At 46.0% G+C, this 19,739-nt stretch overlaps 1 protein-coding gene across 3 annotated transcripts in view; it reads right to left on the bottom strand.

The window, feature by feature from the left end:
- Positions 1-19,739, bottom strand: part of myrf (myelin regulatory factor) — a 243,668-nt gene that overhangs the window by 51,212 nt on the left and 172,717 nt on the right. For all 3 annotated transcript variants that reach the window (XM_078221259.1, XM_078221257.1, XM_078221258.1), the window contains 4 exons: positions 7,888-8,083; positions 6,187-6,263; positions 2,510-2,620; positions 371-461 (listed from right to left, as the gene is read on the bottom strand). In XM_078221259.1, the coding sequence (XP_078077385.1) occupies positions 371-461; positions 2,510-2,620; positions 6,187-6,263; positions 7,888-8,083 (475 nt within the window). The remainder of the gene's footprint in view (positions 1-370; positions 462-2,509; positions 2,621-6,186; positions 6,264-7,887; positions 8,084-19,739) is intronic.

The raw sequence follows: 19,739 nt of genomic DNA, 5'->3' as shown, positions 1-19,739 counted from the left end.
CACAAGGTAACATCCCATTGCCGATATCCCTGCTATCCCAAAATTCCCTGAAGACAGGAGCAAGATTCCACTGGGAATATCCGACAATTCCCTATGCATGCTCAGGTGATGTATGCGTTAGTCCACACAGTTTACTGAGTAACAACGCACAGAGTGACAGTGGAATAAGGCATTATCACTGATACGGTTGGTTCCCAATGTTGTAGGGAGAAATACTTGAGAAAACAAGAACATTGTGAATAAAGCATTTGAAGGGCCAGTGACCTAGGATCATGCAGTATTCCAGAAATCACTAAAATAATAAGCAGGCACAGAGTGCTGTCACTGAAATTACATAGACTGTGCATCTGTAAGTAAGAAATAGTCTTACCCGAACAATGATTCTTTCTGAGATTTGAGCAGCCACGAGGTGATTCTGATTCTGGGCCTGAACTTGAAGGGCTACCACCAACATGAAATACCTGTGAGAGGTGGAGAGGGAAACAAAAAGAGGGAGAAATGAATGAAGAAAAGAGTAAAGACAGAAACATAGAAATAGAAACTAGAAGCAGGAGTGAACCATTCGGCCCTTCGAGCCTGCTCCGCCATTCATTATGATCATGGCTGATCATCAAATTCAATATCCTGATCCTCCATCCCCCCCCCATATCCTTTGATCCCTTTAGCCCCAAAAGCCATATCTAATTTCTTCTTAAAATCAGACAACCTTTTGGCCTCAACTACATTCGGAGTCGTGAATTCCACACATTCACCACCCTCTGGGTGAAGAAATTTCTGCTCACCTCAGTTCTGAAAGGTTTACCCTTTATCCTCAAACTATGACCCCTAGTTCTGGACATCCCCACCATTGGGAACATTCTTTCTGAAAGAGAAGACTGTCAGAGACAGAGCAGGTTCAGAAAAGGGATCATGAAATAAGAGAGAGAAGGGAGAGAAAGGAAGAGAGAAAGATGGAAATAGACCAAGTGTAGAAATGAGAGTTAGAGATAAATGAAGTGAGACAAAGAGTGGTAGAGAGAGGGCAATAGAAAAAGAGTGATGATGGAGGGTGAAAGTGTGAGAAAAAGAGATAGAGGAATTGACAGTACAAGGGAACATTCATAAACAATATTTGTACAAATATCATTTATAGATATAGATCTGGATATACACAGCAGTACTGTTCCCCCATTTCATATCACTCTTTCTCAGTTAAACATTCCTGTCCTACCCAATACTGTAACTCTATTATAAAATCTGAATCCTTCCTGTTACTCAGCATTGGACCATCAAAAAATGGCTTTTCCTGTTCTTTTAGTATATTCATCCAGAAAAAAGATCAAGCCTACAATTACTGTAATAAAAGACACTGTTGACGCCAATCTTTATTCTCAGCAGATATCTGGTGGTTGGTGGACAGTGTGATCAGGTCAACTGTCCAATATTCTCAGCAAAAGGCCTCAATATTTATGATAACATGGCCATATTTGCATCGGATTGTCAAGCTGTAAGCACTGAGCTAGAGATCACAGATTGGGGGACATGCAAAGGAACCGGCCATGGGTTGAAGCTCATGTTTGATTTAGTCTCCTGAAGATTACCTTGTAAACTTAACTGTGCAGTTTCTGCCACAAGTAGTCTATATATAGTGGCAATGTTGGAGGATATGTGGCACACAATCCATCCACTGGTACTTGAAATTCTCAGTATTGCTTTCATATCCTTAGGAGATCCCAAAGTGCTTAAAAACAACACCAAAGATACAGCAGCATTCATGAACCCAAAGCCCAGCATGAATCATCATCTCCCAGTTCTCCAATAGCAGTTGAAAATTACACTAGAGTTCTGTCAATTTGTCAGAGGGTCCTAATCTGTTTGCCAATGTGACATCCATGTGTGCTTGCAATTGGCAGAGGTGCAGACGGTTCGGGAAGAGGTCACCAAAATCTGTGGAGCAATTTTCAAAGCATTCATCACTCCAATTCCATGCAACTCCATGAACTCAACAATTTAAACCTAGTTTTCATGGAATGTGGATCCTCTCTGAGAATCATGAGGAAAAGCAATTTAGACAAATTTACTTAGCATCCAATTTTACTAACCCTGCACCTCTATCCCATGAAGATCGAGAATATTTATCTTAATTCTTCTTCAATCATTTCAATTAGATGGTTCTGTTACTTTTCTCTCCTGAAGGTGTTGTCTCTTGCTGGGCATGGGCACATGGCTGTTGGCTGCTATTCTGACACCTCTTCTAAGTGCTCTGGGATCTCAAGAGAATGTGAAAGTCCTACATCAATGCAAGTTCTTTCATTCTTCACCTGCAAGCCCACCCAGTGAGTGCTGGTTCAGTATTTACACATGGGAGATATTACTGGCACGGGAACCTAACTGATGCTTCATCTCCAAGGAGCAAGGGGGTGTGTTGATCTTCTCCCTGGTCTTACAGTCATATAAACCAGGACACATCAGTAGAAATGGGAATCCAATCAGCTTCGCAGGACACAATGCCACGCATAATAATATTCACCTCTGGTCTGGGTTAGGTTTGCCCTTCTTTCTCATGTTGTTCGCCGTCGTTTCACTGAAATGTAACCTTCCAACTGTGACCTTTGTGACCTGATCAGAAGGGATGTTAATCCTGGGGAACCAAAAACATCCATCAATATCCTGTATCTCTCAATATCCCTTAACACACGATCTTACCACCAGTGTCTCTTCACGTCCCTTAGAATTTCTCAAAATTTACCACCATCCCTCATTATCCCACTGTTCATTACACATCATCAATAGTTCTCAAAATCCCGAAATATTCATTTGCATACCTCAGCATCACTCATATTCATATGCACTTATCATTTCTGTCTCATCTTCGAGTTTACTGTTAACCTGAATATTTTTCAACAGCCACTGAAGTTTGGTGTTCACTTTTGATATCCATCTTTCTGTACATTGCCCAACTTCTGACTTGAAAGCGAGAAACCAGTTCACAATGTGTAATATAAAAGAATTGAATCACGCTGAATGAACTTTGTGAAGTTATCGATTCTCCACAATGTGTGTGCTCTTTCTACTGGAACAACCCAAGATGTTACTTGTCTTCCCAACAGCAGTGTAACTGCATTGAGCTGTCTGAGGGGTTTAAAGTCTATCTAACTCCTCACTCTGCAAGAGTAGAGTGAGGGAGACTGCAGCCAGTGCGAGTCAGTACACAGCAGCATAGGGCAGTACAGTGGTTAGCAATGCTGCCTCACAGCGCCGGGAACTCAGGCTCGATTCCCGGCTTAGGTCACTGTATGCAGAGTCTGCACGTTCTCCCCGTGTCTGCATGGGTTTTCTCTGGGTTCTGGTTTCCTCCCATAGTCCGAAAGACGTGCTGGTTAGGTGCATTGGCCATGCTAAATTCTCCCTTAATGTACCCAAACAGGTGCTGGAGTGTGGCGACTAGGGGACTTTCATAGTAGCTTCATTGCAGTGTTAATGTAAGCCTATTTGTGACACTAACAAATAAACTTTAACTTTAAAAAAACAGCAAAAAGCTGGCAAAAGCAGGTTTTAAGGACGAGGCTGTTGGTAGCTTAGTGCCATCTGAAGAGAAAGATTTGCATCTCTTAACATCTCAAAGCTCTTAGATTCCTTTGAAGAACAGTGATGATTATATATGGCAAAAATATCAACTATTTTGTGCACAGCAATATCCTGTAACAGCAGCAAGGTTAGTGACCAGTTAGCCTACCTCTTGGTTGTATTTTTTGAGGGAACAATCTTGGCTAAACCCCCCCCCCCCCCCCCCCAAGGTAAATTCACTACTCTTGCTCTAGTGGAGACATGTGATCTTTAACCTTCACTTTCATCAACACTGCAGCCAAAATGGAGCAAGTCATTAATATCACATTATAGGCCCGATTTTCATCTTCAAGGCAGGTAGAGCGAGTCGGAAAAACTCCCGGTTCAGCCTGTCTACATTGGGAGCAAGTGCCCATAAAGATGGGATTTTCATTGTCGGGGGCAGGTGCAGGCTGGAATTGGGCCAGGCAGTCTGGGCAGTCACTGGGGCTGCCAGGTACGGAATCAGCCTCAGTTTTGTAGGGCCTTGTCCCAGTTAATAGAAAAACAGAAAGGGCTTCATTCCTCACACCCTCTCATGCCCCTCCACACACTCTCCATGCCCCCATCCATGCCATCTCTTGCCTCCATCCATCCCCTATGGCCCCTCATGTCCCCAATGCCACACTATGCCCCTCAAAACAATACCTAGAGCCCCTTATGCCTCTCACGCCAGGCTGGGCCCCACTAGAAACCATCAAAAACCCTCATGCCCCATGCCACGCTGTGGCATTTCCGTGCCCATTGACCCAAGTTAAGAGATTTCAAGTGTTTCCATTTTCAGCTATCAAAACTTTGAATGGTCTGGAGGATTGACACTTTTGTTAGCCTGTAGTAAAAGGTGTTCTTTTAACACGATGGAAAGTTATTATACAGTATATAGTGGGTCAATGGGCATGGAAGTGCCACAGCTTGACATAGGGGGAATAAGGGTCCATGGGGGTGGGCAGAGGGACATACTTTGGCATGGTGGAATAAGGGGATCTTGGCGTTGTTGGGGTGTGGGGGGGGGGGGTGGGGGGGGGGGTGGGGAGGGGGGTGGGGAGGGGGGTGGGGGGGGCATACCTTGTCATGAAAGTCATGAGGGACCATAGGAGTTTTTGGTGGAGCACACCATGGAGTATACCTTGGCGGGGGGGCGGGGGGGGGGGGGGGGGGGGGGGGGGAGGGGGGGGGGGCGTGAGGAGGACCTTTTGAACTTACCTTTTAAAAGCTCCCCTCACCTTTTAAAAGCTCCCCTCATGCAGAATGTGGTCTATGAAACCTCTGAGATGCCGTTACTCATTGAAAATCTGGCCCAATTCCATGAAAGTTGCAGAGGATTAGGCTTCTCTGTGCAATGGAGCCTGCCAGATGGAGACTGCAGGGTGCGAGCTTTTGACTCGAACCAGCCCACACCCTTAAAAGGCACCCCTGAAAAATTGGAAATGCCGAGAATGGGGCAGGGAATCATGGGAATTGGTACTGCTCACCATTTTGAAAAAGGCTCCCGAGTCATTCCGACTTATCAAGCTCTCTGAACAAAAAACAAAGAAAAGTACAGCACAGGAACAGGCCCTTCGGCCCTCCAAACTTGTACCGATTATGATGCCCTAACTAAAAAAAAAACCTTCTGCCCTTATTCGGTCCGTATCCCTCTATTCCCTCACGATTCATGTACGCATCCAGATGCCTCTTAAATGTTACTAATGTGCCTGCTTCCACCACCTCCTCTGGCAGCGCGCGTTCCAGGCACCCACCACTCTCTGTGTGAAAAACTTCCCCACATATCTCCCTTAAACTTTCTCCCTCTCACCTTGAACCTGTGCCCCTTGTAATTGACACTCTCACCCTGGGAAAAAGCCTCTGACTATCCACCCTGTCGATGCCTCTCATGGGACATTATGTAGACCGCTATCAGGTGTCCCCTCAGCCTCTATCTTTTCAGTAAAAACAATCCTAGTTTATTCAACCTCTCCTCATAGTCAACACCACCGAGACCAGGCAACATCCTGGTGAACCTTCTTTGCACTCTCTCCAAAGCTTCCACATCCTTCTCGTAGTGTGGTGACCAGAATTGTATGCAATACTCCAAATGCGGCCTAACCAAGGTTTTATATAGCTGCAACATGATTTCCCAACTCTTGTACTCAGTGCCTTGACTGATGAAGGCAAGCATGCCATATGCCTTCTTAATCACCTTGGCCACCTGTTGCCACTTTGTGGACCTGCACACCCAGATCCCTCTGGACGTTAATGTTCCTAAGGGTTCTGCCATTTACATTATAATTCACACCTAAATTTGATCCTCCAAAATGCATCATCTCGCATTTGTCCAGATTAAACTCCATCTGCAATTTCTGTGCCCAAGTCTCCAATCTATCTATATCTGTTCCATGGTCCGCCCCTCACCTGCTCCGATTCCTGTGGCGAGTAGAATGGGAAAATTCGCCCCACAGTGTCTGCTCGTAAGTCCTTGAACTGGGCGTGAAGCCACAGCCTTCTGACAGCTGCTGACTGAGGTAAGCTGGTATCCTGATGGGCAAATAAAAATGACTATCCCATCGATAGGGAGAGTTGTTCCAATTCCTAAAATGCATAATGAGTGTGGCTTTTACTTACGTGACTGGGTTGAAAGGTCGCTTGCTGCGGTCTGACTGTGACTGCTCAATGTTGATGCTCTGGTTCATTGCCTCCAACTACCAAAGGAACAGTTTCAGACAATCAGACAAACAATATACATTCCTGCTCTTTTTCAAACTTACTGATCTACAGAAGAACTCATTTCCAACCAAACAAATCTATTTCAAAGGATAATGTGAGAAATAGGCTTGAAATGATTCCAGCGTGGCTGTCTGCTGTCACTGCAAGGGGTAACAACTCCAATCTGATGAGTCTCTTCAAAGTGAATTTGCAGCTTCATTATTTTTTAATTGCCACCCCTCCAATTTTCATGAGAAATAATTGAAATAGCTTACAATGGGCATTAAGTAGAACAGCACACTGCCCTTATCACCAAGGAACATGAGGTTAAAACCATTCCAAACTAATGAGAGTTAGCTTTCCATCTCTGCTATGTGGTTTTACAACCAACTTGCCAATGAATTCACTATCTTACTAATTCTCCCATCCACTTCCTTAAACATTGACTCTATCCACCGTTGTTATTTAGCAGCTGGGTGATGTTTAGGGTGCGTTGCAACAACTCATCAAGGCTTTTTCAAAAACATCTATCAAACTTGCCACCTCGCTCATCCAGAAAGATGCACAGGTACATGGGAACATCATCACCTCTAAGCTCCCTCCAAGTTACACAACAGCCTGACTTGGAAACATATCACCATTTCTTCATCATCATTGGGCCAAAATCCTGGACCCACCTCCTCAACAGCATTGTGGAAGTAATGTCACTGTGTGGACTGCATGCAGTCAAGAAAGCAGCTCACAACCACCTACTCAGAGGCACGTTGGCACAGTGATTTGCACTGCTGCCTCACAGCGCTAGGGACCTCGATTCCATTCCAGCCTTGGGTGACTATCTGTGTGGAGTCTGCACGCTCTCCCCGTGTCTGCGTGGGTTTCTTCCAGGTGCTCCGGTTTCCTCCCACAGTCCAAAGATGTGCAGTTTGGGTAAATTGGCCATCCTAAATTGCCCCATAGTTTCCTAAAATGTATAGATTAGGTTGATTAGCCATGGTAAATGCACGGGGTTACGGAGATTGGGGGTGGGGTGGGGGCGGTAAGATACTCTTTCAGAAAGTTGGTGCAGATTTGATGGGCCGAATGGCCTTCTTCTGCCCTGTAGTGATCTTATGGTTAACGAGGGCTGAGTAGTAATGAAGCCCAAATCCTGCGAACGAATGTCAATAGAGAGGATGGCTGTGTGGGGAGCAGTAAGATATCACTCTGACAGAGCAAGATGGTCTCAGAATGAAAGGAACCTAGTGGATGGTGGATAAGGCAATCCTCCGCTTGCTCAAAGGGCTGTAACCAGAGACCAGAATCATTTTCATGGTCAGATTTTATCTGGATTTACTTGGTGAGGTATCGATGCTGAATGACCATGAACAGGCAATTTGCCGATCGTGGGAGATGGGGAAGTGCAACATTTGGACTAGTTTCCAAATGAAAAATACTCTTGTCCCTGGCTAAAGCTGCAAAACCTGTAGACAACAGCTGTACAGCCAGTCATTCACAGAAAACGACAATGTTTTCACACCGCCGTTTTTGGTAAGATTGATAAATAGAAGAAAATGCATCCAAGAGCCCCCCCAAATATACTCATTAGAAAAACACTCTTGGCCATTAACAAGTAGCACACACCTTCACACCATGCAACTTCAGGAAGAAACAATCAATTGGTTTGAGTCCCTCAGGGGTTTTCACGTATTTGGGGTCACCCATCATGCCAACATAAACAGTGACCTGGAAGTGGTTCTTCTTTTGGCAGACAAAAGCATCGTCAGGTACAGAGAAGTTAAAGCCTTTGTCAGCATCTACTCGATAGCTGGGATTGGGCCTGTAAAAGAAACACAGAAATTCAGAACAGATACTAACACCATCAATAGAAAACTACAGGCATTGGATCACAACGAGTTAAATTTAATGTTGGAAATGCCACAGGGGGCTACATTTAACAGGGAGCCAGGAGTGATCTCACTAATGCCATGTATAACTTCCCAATGTGGGGGTGGTGGTGATCTTACCGGCCTGTCAGGCCAGTTGATTGGTGTGGCGAGCCGGTAAGGTCGCTATTCATGAGCTTATGTAAATATTATTAGTGAGCCCAGGACACAATTGGCCGGGCTCACTTGCCTTAACGGCCTCATCATTGGGACCAGGTGATTGGGGGCAGAGATGGGCAGTACTCCTTGGGGAGGAGGGGACACGGCTGGAGGGGGTGATCGGGGGTGGGGAATGATGTCCAGGCAGGGGGAGATCTGGGGCTGCGGGTAGGGGAGTGACAGATTCCCAGGGCACCATGTACTCTTGTACACAGTACACTGGGACATCAGGGTACATGCGCAATAACGCTTTCTAGCAATCTGCAGCCAGCTTCCCAGCATGAATAGACTCTTTCCACTCCCCTTACTGGCAAGAATCACACTTTGTCTCATTTATTTTTCTAAGTGCCATAATATAGCATCTGGGAGCTAGCCCAGAAACTGTCCGCGGCTCCCTCCCATTTTCTCACTTGTTCGGCACTTTAGAATTTTTTTGGTAAGATCGTCCCCCTACTCCCAGATCCCTCTGCAATCTCTCACCATTTAGATAATATGCTTTTTTATTTTTAATGACAAAATAAACATTTTCCATTCACCCACATTATACTCTATTTGCCAGGTCTTTGTCCACTCACTTAACCTATCCATATCCCTTTGTAGTCTCCTTGTGTCCTTTTCACACCGTACTATCCTACTTATCTTGGTGTCATCAACAAATTTAGCAACCAAACCTTCAGTCCTTTTATCCAAGTCATTTATATAAATTGTAAAAAGTTGAGGTCCCATCACCAATTTTTATGGCACACTGCTCATTACATCTTGCCAACCGGGAAAGGGTCCATTTATGCCTACTCTGTTTCCTATCAGCTGGCCAATCTTTTCTCCATGCTAATATGTTACCCTCTACCACATGAGCTTTTATTTTCACAATACCCTTTGATTTTGCACCATATCAAATGCCTCCTGGAAATCTGCATACTGTGCATCTACTGGTTCCCCTTCATCCGTAGCATAAATTACTTCATCAAAGAACTCCAATAAATTGGTTAAACGTGATTTCCCTCTCATAAAACCATGGTGACTTTACCTGTCACATTACATTTTCCAAAGTGCCTGCTATAACTTCTTTAATAATAGCTTCTAACATTTTCCATATGACAGATGTTAAGCTAACTGGCCTGTAGTTTCCTGCTTTCTGTCTCTCTCTCTTTCTGAATGAAGGAGTTACATTTCCAATCTTACAGAAATTCTCCAAAACTTGGGAATTTTGGAAAATTAAAACCAATGCGTCAACTATCTCATTAACTACGTCTTTTAAGACCCTGGGATAAAGTCCATCAGGACCTGCCGCTCCAACAATTTTCTCAGTACCATTTCCCTGTTGATTGCAAATTTCCCAAATTCCTCCCTTCCTTCCATTCCCTGATACACAGATAATTTTGGCAAGTTACTTGTATCCTCTATAGTGAAGACTGATGTAAAATATCAATTCATGCCATCTCCTTATTTTCCATTATTAATTCCCCAGGCTCACTTTCTGTCAGACCAAATCTCACTTTATTAATTCTTTTCTTTTTAAAATATCTATAGAAGCTCTTATATGTCTTTATATTTCTACCCAGCTTTCTCTCATACTTTGAGTTTTCCTTCCTCGTCAATCTTTTGGTGATTCTTTGCTTTTTTTTGTATTCTGTCCAATCTTTTGATCTGTCACCCATCTTTGCATAATTACCTGCTTTCTCCTTAAGTTTGATACTCTATATTTTTTAAGTGAATCATGAATGATGATTTACTAAAAGAATTTGGAATTCTTCTTTCTCATTGGAATGTACTTGTGCATTCTGAGATATCCATTAAATGTCTGCCACTGCATTTCTATTGATCTACCGCTTAACCTAAATTACCAGTTCATCTGGGCGACATGGTGGCTAGCACTGCTGTCTCACAGCACCAAGGACCCGGGTTCGATTTCAGCCTCGGGTGACTGGCTGTGTGGAGTTTGCACATTCGCCCCATTTCTGAGTGGGTTTCCCTCTAGGTGCTCCACGGTAAGTTGCCCCTTAGTGTCAGGGGGATTAGCCGGGTAAATATGTGGGGTTACGGGGATAGGGCCTGGGTGGTTGATGGTGCAGGCTTGATGGGCCAAATGGCTTCCTTTTGCACTTTAGGGATTCTATGATTCTATGATTTTAGCTAGGTCTACTTTTATGCCCTCATAATTTCCTTCACTTAAGTTTAAAATACTTGTCTTGGATCCACTCTTCTCCTTCAAACTGAATGTAAAATTAAACCATATTATTATCACTGTTACTAAGGGGTGCCTTCATTCTGAGGTCATTAATTAATCCTATCTCATGGCACAACATCAGGTCCAATACAGCCTGTCTCTGGTTGGCATCAGAATGTGTTGTTCTCAGAAACTATTCCTAAAATATCCTATGAATTCCTCATCAAGGCTATCTTTGCCCATCGCATTTTCCAAGTCTGTATACAGATTAAAATCTCCCATGTTTATCACCATACCTTTCTGGCAAGCTCCCATTATTTCTTCCTATATACCCTGCCCTATAATTACTGTTAGGGAGCCTGTGCACCACTCCCGCAATTGACTTTGTCATTTCTCAATTCTACCAAAACCGTTTCTACGTCCTGATTTCCTGAACTTAGGTCATTCCCTGCTAATGTGGTAATACCATTATTAACAGAACCATCCTTCCACCTTTTCCCCTCTCCATGTCCTTCCTAAATGTCACGTACCCTTCAATATTCAGGTTCCAATCCATGTCCTCCTGCAGCCTAGTCTCTGTAATGGCTATTAAATCATAATTATTTCTATTTGCGTTACAAGTTCATCAGTTTTACTTCATATGTTATGTGCGCTTTAATACAGAGCCTTTAGTTTTGTCCTTGTATTATTTTTGTAACCTTTAGCCTTATCTGCTGATTTGCTTTTAGATTTGTACTCCCTGTACCTTACTGTCACAGTCCGTTTATCATTTCCCACATGTATATATTTCTTTTTTCCCTTGTCTCTTACTCTTTGATTTACCATATCTTCCCAAATTTGATCCCTTCCCCCCACTACTTAGTTTAAACCCCTCTTTACTTCCCTAGTTATGCAGCTCGCTAGAAAACTGGTCCCAGCATGGTCCAGATATCGGCCATCCCAAAGGTACAGCTGCCACTTTCCCCAGGACTGGTGCCTGTGCCCCACAAGCCTGAACCCATTTCTCCCACACCAATCTTTGAGCCACACTCTAATCTCTCTAACTTTATGCCAATTTGCAGTGATTATTACTGTAATGATGCACACTATAGACTTTGTCAGGAACACAAAGGGTACTTACTGCCATGTAAAAACTGTACAGAAGCTGGCAGCCCCCCCAAAGCTGCCTTGGAGTAGCCCACTTGCTACCCCAGCCCCTACATGTCTTCAGACTGTCTTCTGCCTAAGATAGAACTTCACCCCCTAGGGTGATTACCCACTCTCAGTCCCAACTGATCCCTTAAGTCAGGCGATGCTCTTCTGCTGTGTTGCCCTTAAAGGGACAATCACCACAATTACCTTTGAGATTCTGCTTTTAGTGCATAGTTCCTCATACTCTCTATACAGAACCTCTTCCCTAGTTCTACCTATGTCACTGGTTCCTACGTGCACCTTGACAACTGAATCCTCTCCCTCCCACTGCTTGTTCCTCTCCAGCTCTGAGCGGATGTCCAAACTCTGGCACAGGTCTGGCAATACAGCCGTCTGGACGTTCTGTGGCTGAGAACAGTGTCAATTGCCCTCACTATACTGTCCCTTACTACCACTACGTTCAATTTTGCTCTCTCCACTTGAATGGCTTCCTGTACCATGGTGCCGTGGTCAGTTTGCTCATTCACCCTGCAGCCCCATCTCTCATCCAAACAAGTTGAGAGAACCACAAACCTATTGGATAATTGCAAAGGCTGAGACTCCCACCCTCTGGCACTCTGGGTACCCTTACCTGCCTCACTTGCAGTCACACACACCTGTCCTTGACCACTGACCAAATCGGAAGAACCTATGCTATGTGTTGTGACTACCTCCTGGTACAAAACATCCAGGTAACTTTCCCCTTCCTGACGTGAAGTATGTCTGCAGCTCAGGCTCCAGCTTAATGACTCTGAGCCTAAGTTGCTTGAGCCACAAACAGTTAACTGTAGACGGGTTTGCTCTGGATTGCACTGACATCCGGGAGCTCCCTCATGCTGCAGCCTTTATACATCGCTTGTCCTGCCATCATTAATGCGTTTTAATTAATTAATTGAGTTGACACTTAAAGTTTAAAAATAAGTTTATTTATTAGTGTCACAAGTAGGCTTACATTAACACTGCATTGAAGTTACTGTGAAATTCCCCTAGCTGCCACACTCCGGTGCCCCTAAAAAGAGGCCACACTCCGGTGCCTGTTCGGGTACACTGAGGGAGAATTTAGCATGGCTAATGCACCTAACCAGCATGTCTTTCAGATTGTGGGAAGAAACTGGAGCACCCGGAGGAAACCCACACAGACACGAGGAGAACACGCAAACTCCACACAGACAGTGACCCAAGCTAGGAATCAAACCCGGGGCCCTGGCGCTGTGAGGCAGCAGTGCTAACCATTGTGCCACCATGCTGTGTTTCTCAGTAAAATAATTTATACATCCATATGCAGGCAAAGCTCCCAAGCGAGAATATTAGATTTGCTGTGGAGATGAATGCTAACTTTAAAATAAAATAGGCTCTTGACCTTTGCAAGGTAGCATGATTACTGGTCAGGATCTAATATCCATTTTCCTGTTGAACAAGAGGTTCCTGTAACTGAGATGAGTTTTGTGGGGCAGCAATTCTCAGCCTATATTGTCACTATTCTGAAGATATCCAGCGCGATCAAAATAACATGTGGAGATCAAAAGTGGTTTGTTATGGCAACCGATGATAGACGGGTCACAAAAAATTGTGCAGACTTTGAGATTGCCTCTGTGTGATTTCACAATAAATCACCCTCACACCAGGGTGCCATTTATATTGCCCTGTACGGTTTTATTGTACTCTGTACTAGAACAACTTAATGCACCAAAGCGAAATAGTGCAACATAAGCTGATTTTCTTTTGACATAGCCATTTTTCCAAAACATAAAATCCACCACCTTCAAAATAAAGAGGTGCAACATGGGAACTATCGGACCCAACAATTAGGGACTGATATTAGAGCATCATGGTGATGTGTTGTGGATAGTGTAGAGGGATGTCAGCAGTTGCAACGAGACATAGATAAGATGCAAGACTGGGTGGAGAAGTGGCAGATGGACTTCAACCCAGTTAAGTGTGTGGTGGTTCATTTTGGCAGGTCGAATAGGATGAAAGAATATAATATTAAGGGTAAGACGCTTGGCAGTGTGGAAGATCAGAAGGATCTTGGGGTCCGGGTTCATAGGACGCTCAAAGCAGCGTCGCAGGTAGAGGCTGTGGTTAAGAAGGCGTATGGAATACTGGCCTTCATCAATAGAGGAATTGAGTTTAGAAATCGGGAGATAATGCTGCAGCTGTACAGGACCCTGGTCAGACCCCACCTGGGGTACTGTGCCCAGTTCTGGTCACCTCATTACAGAAAGGATGTGGAAGCCACAGAAAGAGTGCAGAGGAGATTTACAAGGATGTTGCCTGGATTAGGTGGCATGCCTTATGAGGATAGGTTGAGAGAGCTAGGTCTTTTCTCCTTGGAGAGGCGAAGGATGAGAGGTGACCGGATAGAGGTGTATAAGATGTTGAGAGGTATTGATAGAGTGGATTCTCAGAGGCTTTTACCCAGGGCTGAAATGGTTGCCACAAGAGGTCACAGGTTTAGGGTGCTGGGGAGTAGGTACAGAGGAGATGTTAGGTGTAAGTTTTTCACTCAGAGGGTGGTGGGTACGTGGAATCGGCTGCCAGTAGTGGTGGTGGAGGCGGATTCGATAGGGTCTTTTAAGAGACTTTTGGATAAGTTCATGGAAGTTAGTAAGATGGAGGGTTATAGGTAAGCCTAATAGATAGGGACATGTTCGGCGCAACTTGTGGGCCGAAGGGCCTGTTTGTGCTGTAGCTTTTCTATGTTCTATGTTCTATGGTGAGAGAAACATGGAGTCATAGAATCCCAACAGTGCAGAAGGAGGCCATTCTGCCCATCGAGATTGCACCGACAACAATCCCACCCAGGCCCTATCCCCATAACCCCATGCATTTACCCTGCTATTCTCACTAAAACTAAGGGGCAATTGAGCACGGCTAATCAACCTAACCTGCACATCTTTGGACTGTGGGAGGAAACCGGTGCACCCGCAGGAAACCCACGCAGACAACATGCAAACTCCACACAGTTACCCAAGGCCAGAATTGAACCTGGTGCTGTGAGGCAGCAGTGTTAACCACTGTGCCTCCGTGCCACCCACCTCTGAACCCTCTGAAGAGAATCTCACTTCAACAAGACACCCACCAGAACAGTACACACAGCCCATCATTTACATGCAGCCTAACTGAACAATCAATTCCATTGCTGACCAGGCAAATGAGCGTATAAGCTAGTTCCTAGATTGATACTAAGTACAGACAAGCATTACACAGAGAACATCAGTATATGGGGTTGCATTATAATCTGGGAAGTTAATTGTCGGATTGAAATATTTTATAGATAATCTCAGGGATACACTTTGGGAGGCCTCAGCCAGGGTCAGAGGGGGCAGGAGGTTAAATTAGTAAAACTTGCAAAAGCAAACGGTGATGAAGTGGATCCCTGGAAGATCAGTCCATTAATGATGAAGGAATATTTGACAGCTCTGTCGAGAGTGACACTGCACCCGCAAAAATGCAAGGAATGTTCCTGCAGCAAGTTCACAACCAGTTGCTAGGAAACCGACCCCAATATTCCCCAGACCAGCCAAGAAATCACAACTCCAATGGGAATGTTTAAGCTCAATTTAAACACACGTCGGCTGTGCAGACAGCAGTCAGCATGTGTTCTCTGTCAATCAGCAGCAGATAGAACAAACTGCCAACCCAAAACTTGCAGCCAGGCAATCAAACAGCTCCTTAGACAGGCCGCAGCAGCTCTGACTGAGATCACATACAGCCATTTGTCACAGTGAGGTTTTATAATCAATCCATCGAGAAACTCGGAGTGCCTTTGTGTTCATCCCTCCATTTCCCCCTTCCACTGTTTAAATGCCAACTGCAGCTTTCAGCCCTCGGCTGAGAGACTTATTCAAATCCTTCTTGTTCCAAGCTGGATTAGACTACCTTGTGTAGTTAATTTATCACTAAATTTGTGTTGGAGTTACTCGGGTGCTGTAGCAGCTTGGGTCAACTAGCAGCTTCGGGGTAGCAAGGTGGCACAATGGTTAGCACTGCTGCCTCACAGAGCCAGGGACCAGGGTTCAATTCCAGCTTTGGGTGTCTGTCAGTGTGAAGTTCGCACATTCTTCCTGTGTCTGCGTGGGTTTCCTCCGGGTGCTCCAGTTTCCTCCCACAGCCCAAAGATGTTCAGTTTATTTTATTAGTGTCACAAGTAGGCTTACAATGAAGTTACTGTGAAAATCCCCTAGTCGCCACGCTCTGGCGCCTGTTAGGGTACACTGAGGGAGAATTTAGCATGGCTAATGCACCTAACCAAGCACGTCTTTCAGACTGTGGAAGGAAACCGGTGCACCCAGAGGAAACCCACGCAGACACGAGAAGAGCATGCAGACTCCACACAGGCAGTGACCCAAGCCGGGAATCGAAGCCGGGTCCCTGGCACTGTGAAGCAGCAGTGCTAAACACTGTGCTACCGTGCCGCCCCACCACCCCAGAGGTTAGGTGGATTGGCCATGATAAAATTACCCCTTGGTGTGCCAGGATCTATGGGTTAGGGGATTAGGTGGGTAAATACATGGGGTTATGGAAATAGGATCTGGTTAGGATGCTCTGTTGAAGAGTCGGTGCAGACTTAATGGCCCATATGGCCTCCTCCTGAACTGTAGCGATTCTATTCTATGAACTCCTGCACTTGTATGATACACAACAGGGAGAGGAGAGGACAATTCAGTTCACTCCCGCTGTGTACTGTATGGCTTACGAGCGGCTTAATGCTATTTCGTGCATGTGAATAGTACAAGTGATAAAACAGAGGCAAGTGATACATCTGCCTGCCCCATTTGGCCCCTACAGCTGTGTTCAGTTGCTTGATAGGATCATGTATATCAGCCCAGTTCAGCCACAACACACAACCCTGCGAATTCTGCTTCAAGATTCTTTCTCCATCAGGACTTTGTCAAACTTCATCTCTGGCTGAGTGTTTGGAGAGGAGTGGGTGATGGGATTTAGACCGCAGACTGAAGCCACATGTCCCATGTGTAATGCACATTAATAAATGGGCATGCCAGCAACAAGGTGCAGCTGTGTGGAAACTCCGAGCAGCAACCTCACTACAATCAGCAAGCACTCAGCCATCACTGCACTGACCTACAAGAGGTTGCGGTTGAGGAATGCATATGCCGAGTAAAATAAAAAAGAGAAAAGGGGTGGGACAGTGAAAGGTGTAGTGAGAAATTAAAGAAGGCGAGAGAGAAAATAAAGGAAGAAAGAAGAAAGGGATAAAAGAGAGAGGGGGGGGGCGCACTCCAGCTGGTGCCTGAGGGACTTGGCATCAGGAGGTAGGGGGTGTGGTGAGGGTTCGTCTGCTGAAATCCATCTCCCTGTGCCAACTGCTGACTACCTCCTGCTGCGAGCTAGCGACCCTCTGCCTGCCACCCACCTTCACTCACTTATAGCCTGAGGCCCTTGGCAAACCTACACCTCTTACCGGGTGCTTATCACTGCTCCTCGGTAGCGCTGCCAGCAATGGAGAACCGCCAGTGTCTGATTGTCCAGCAACACTCGGAGGAAGAACCATAGACTCCTTACAGTGTAGAAGGAGGCCATTCAGCCCATCGAGTCTGTACCGACTCTCTGACAGAGCATCTTACCCAGGCCCACCCCTCCCACCCTATCCCTGTAACTCCGCATTTACCATGGATAATCCACCTAACCTAAAAAATCTTGGGACGCTAAGGAGTAATTTAGCATGGCCAATCCATCTAGCCTGCACACCTCTGGACTGTGGGAGGAAACCGGAACACCCGGAGGAAACCCACACAGGCACGGGGAGAATGTGCAAACTCCACACAGGCAGCCACCCGAGGCCGGAACCGAACTAGGGGTTCCCGGAGCTGTGAGGCAGCAGTGCTAACCACTGTGCCACCCGGTGGGCAGAAGGAGGCAGAATGCTGGGATTCCGGGGTTGACCCAACAACACTGGCTAGTTAAGTGCCTGATGGGCCTTCCCCATCAGAGGTAATGTGGGACTCGATTCCAACAGTTGGCCAAGACTCCTCCATCACCAGGATTAAATTGCACCCACGGCGTGGGTTAGAGTACACACTGCTGAGGTCATGAACAATCTGGTTCAGTCTGAAACTGTGAATGGAATTTGGTCTTCTCAATCAAACAAGGGGCAATATGCAGAAGACAAAGTGAACATTGATAGATCCTTGTGGGACTCCAGAGCTATCGGTGTGGGGGTAGCTAGAGAAACTGAACATATTCTGACTGTGATCAGACAGGTTCAGAGTAAACTGAACAATAGAGAGGAAGTGAAGGAGGCACTGGAGATTGCAGCAAAAACAATACACAGGTTTGGCAGACAAGCACAGCGGTAACCATAGCAGCAATAGGTGGGAGCAGGGGATGATGGAAAGAGAGCAATTTCTGGTACAATTAAAACTTGCAACAAACAAACTAAACAGTCTCCATTAATGACATTATCTACACCATGCAGTTAGGTGACTTGTGGTTATTCCTGACTATCTGTTATCATAAAATCCATAGAACCCAACAGGGCGGAAGGAGGCCACTCGGCCCATCGAGTCTGCACCGACAACAATCCCAACCAGGCTCAATCCCCGCAACCCATGCATTTACCCTGCTAATCCCCCTGACACTAAGGGAGAATTTCGCAGGGCCAATCCACCTAATTTGCACATCTTTGGAGTGTGGGAGGAAGCCCACGCAGACACGGGGAGAACGTGCAAACTCCACACAGACAGTCACCCGAGGCCGGAATTGAACCCGGGTCCTTGGTGCTGTGAGGCAGCAGTGCTAACCACTGTGCCACCGTGCCGCCCAAACAGCAAACGCTCCGTCCCTGGATGGTCTCGAACCACCAACCTTTCGGTTAACAGCCGAATGCACTGACCAATTGCACCACTGAGACTGACACATCAAAACCCAATTAAGACCTTTAATAAATGGGATGTGTTTATTTGAGGATGCATTGGGTGAGATTCTCCGGGCCTGTTCACCACTAACTCTCACAAGAGGGCCATAACGGGATTAGCGATGGTGAGATCTCCGAGCATGTTGTTCCCTAGCCATCCTAATGACGCGATCCATACATTAGAACACATTTCAATATCATTAAACAGCTTGACAATGTTCCTTCATGCAATGTCAGACTGGTGCAAATCACCACTTGTTTCCAAAAACGATGACCACGCCGGAGGCGCAGAGGTGAGTATAGCCCCCAGGTGGTGGGGGACATGGCTGCCTCCCTGGGCACCCTGGCATTGCCAGGAGAAAGTGCCAGGGGTGGGGCAAGGCCAGGGACATGGCAAGGTGCAGAGCCAGGGGTCAGGGCCTCGAGGGAACCCCATTGGGGGAGGGGGGTTCCCATTATATGAGGAGGGCATGATGATTGAGGGAGGGTTGTGCCTGCATGGCGGTCAGGGTGGGGGGGTGGGGGAAGGTGCTCCAAAGCTGGCAGAGATGGGGTGATGGAGTCAGGTCAATCTGATGTACTGTGGGTAGGGGATGACCCAACCATTGAGTGATGGGAGGGAGGTTAGCCCTCTGTGTTCAAGAGATGTCTGACCTGAGCACATCCTTTATCAGATTTATCAGGGTCTCGATGTTTCGAAATGGTGCCCGATCTCTGAATCCCAGCTTTTCCGGCATGTTTCGTCCCCACCCTCCCAGCTGGCTGTGTGATCCTCACCAGCACTTTGAAAAGACACGGAGGGCAGGACTTTCTAGCCACACTCGCCCCAAAACCGGAAAACCCCACCTGAGGTCAGACCTTTGCATGGTCCTTGTCCCACCCACTACGATTCCCATGGCGGGCAGGACGGGAAAATTTCCCCCAGAGCATCGTTTGACTGGCCAGAAATAACAGCTGTGAAACCAGCGAGTTTCACTCTACGCTTCTCGCCTGATCCAGCTCCAGTGCAATTTTTTGGAAAATTCTGCCCACTCTCTTGGGAGCACTTTTGGGATTTTATTCCTGTTTGAATAAGGAAAAGCACCAGGATAGCTTTGCATCATTTTTCTCGCTTTGACAGCATCTAGAACCGATGTAACGACATGTTTCCAAATGTTCAGGCAGAAACACTGGAAAA

This window comes from Mustelus asterias, chromosome 9 (genome assembly GCF_964213995.1).
Source record: "Mustelus asterias chromosome 9, sMusAst1.hap1.1, whole genome shotgun sequence".
Classification (NCBI taxonomy): domain Eukaryota; kingdom Metazoa; phylum Chordata; class Chondrichthyes; order Carcharhiniformes; family Triakidae; genus Mustelus; species Mustelus asterias.
This window is presented reverse-complemented; position numbering and strand designations above follow the sequence as displayed.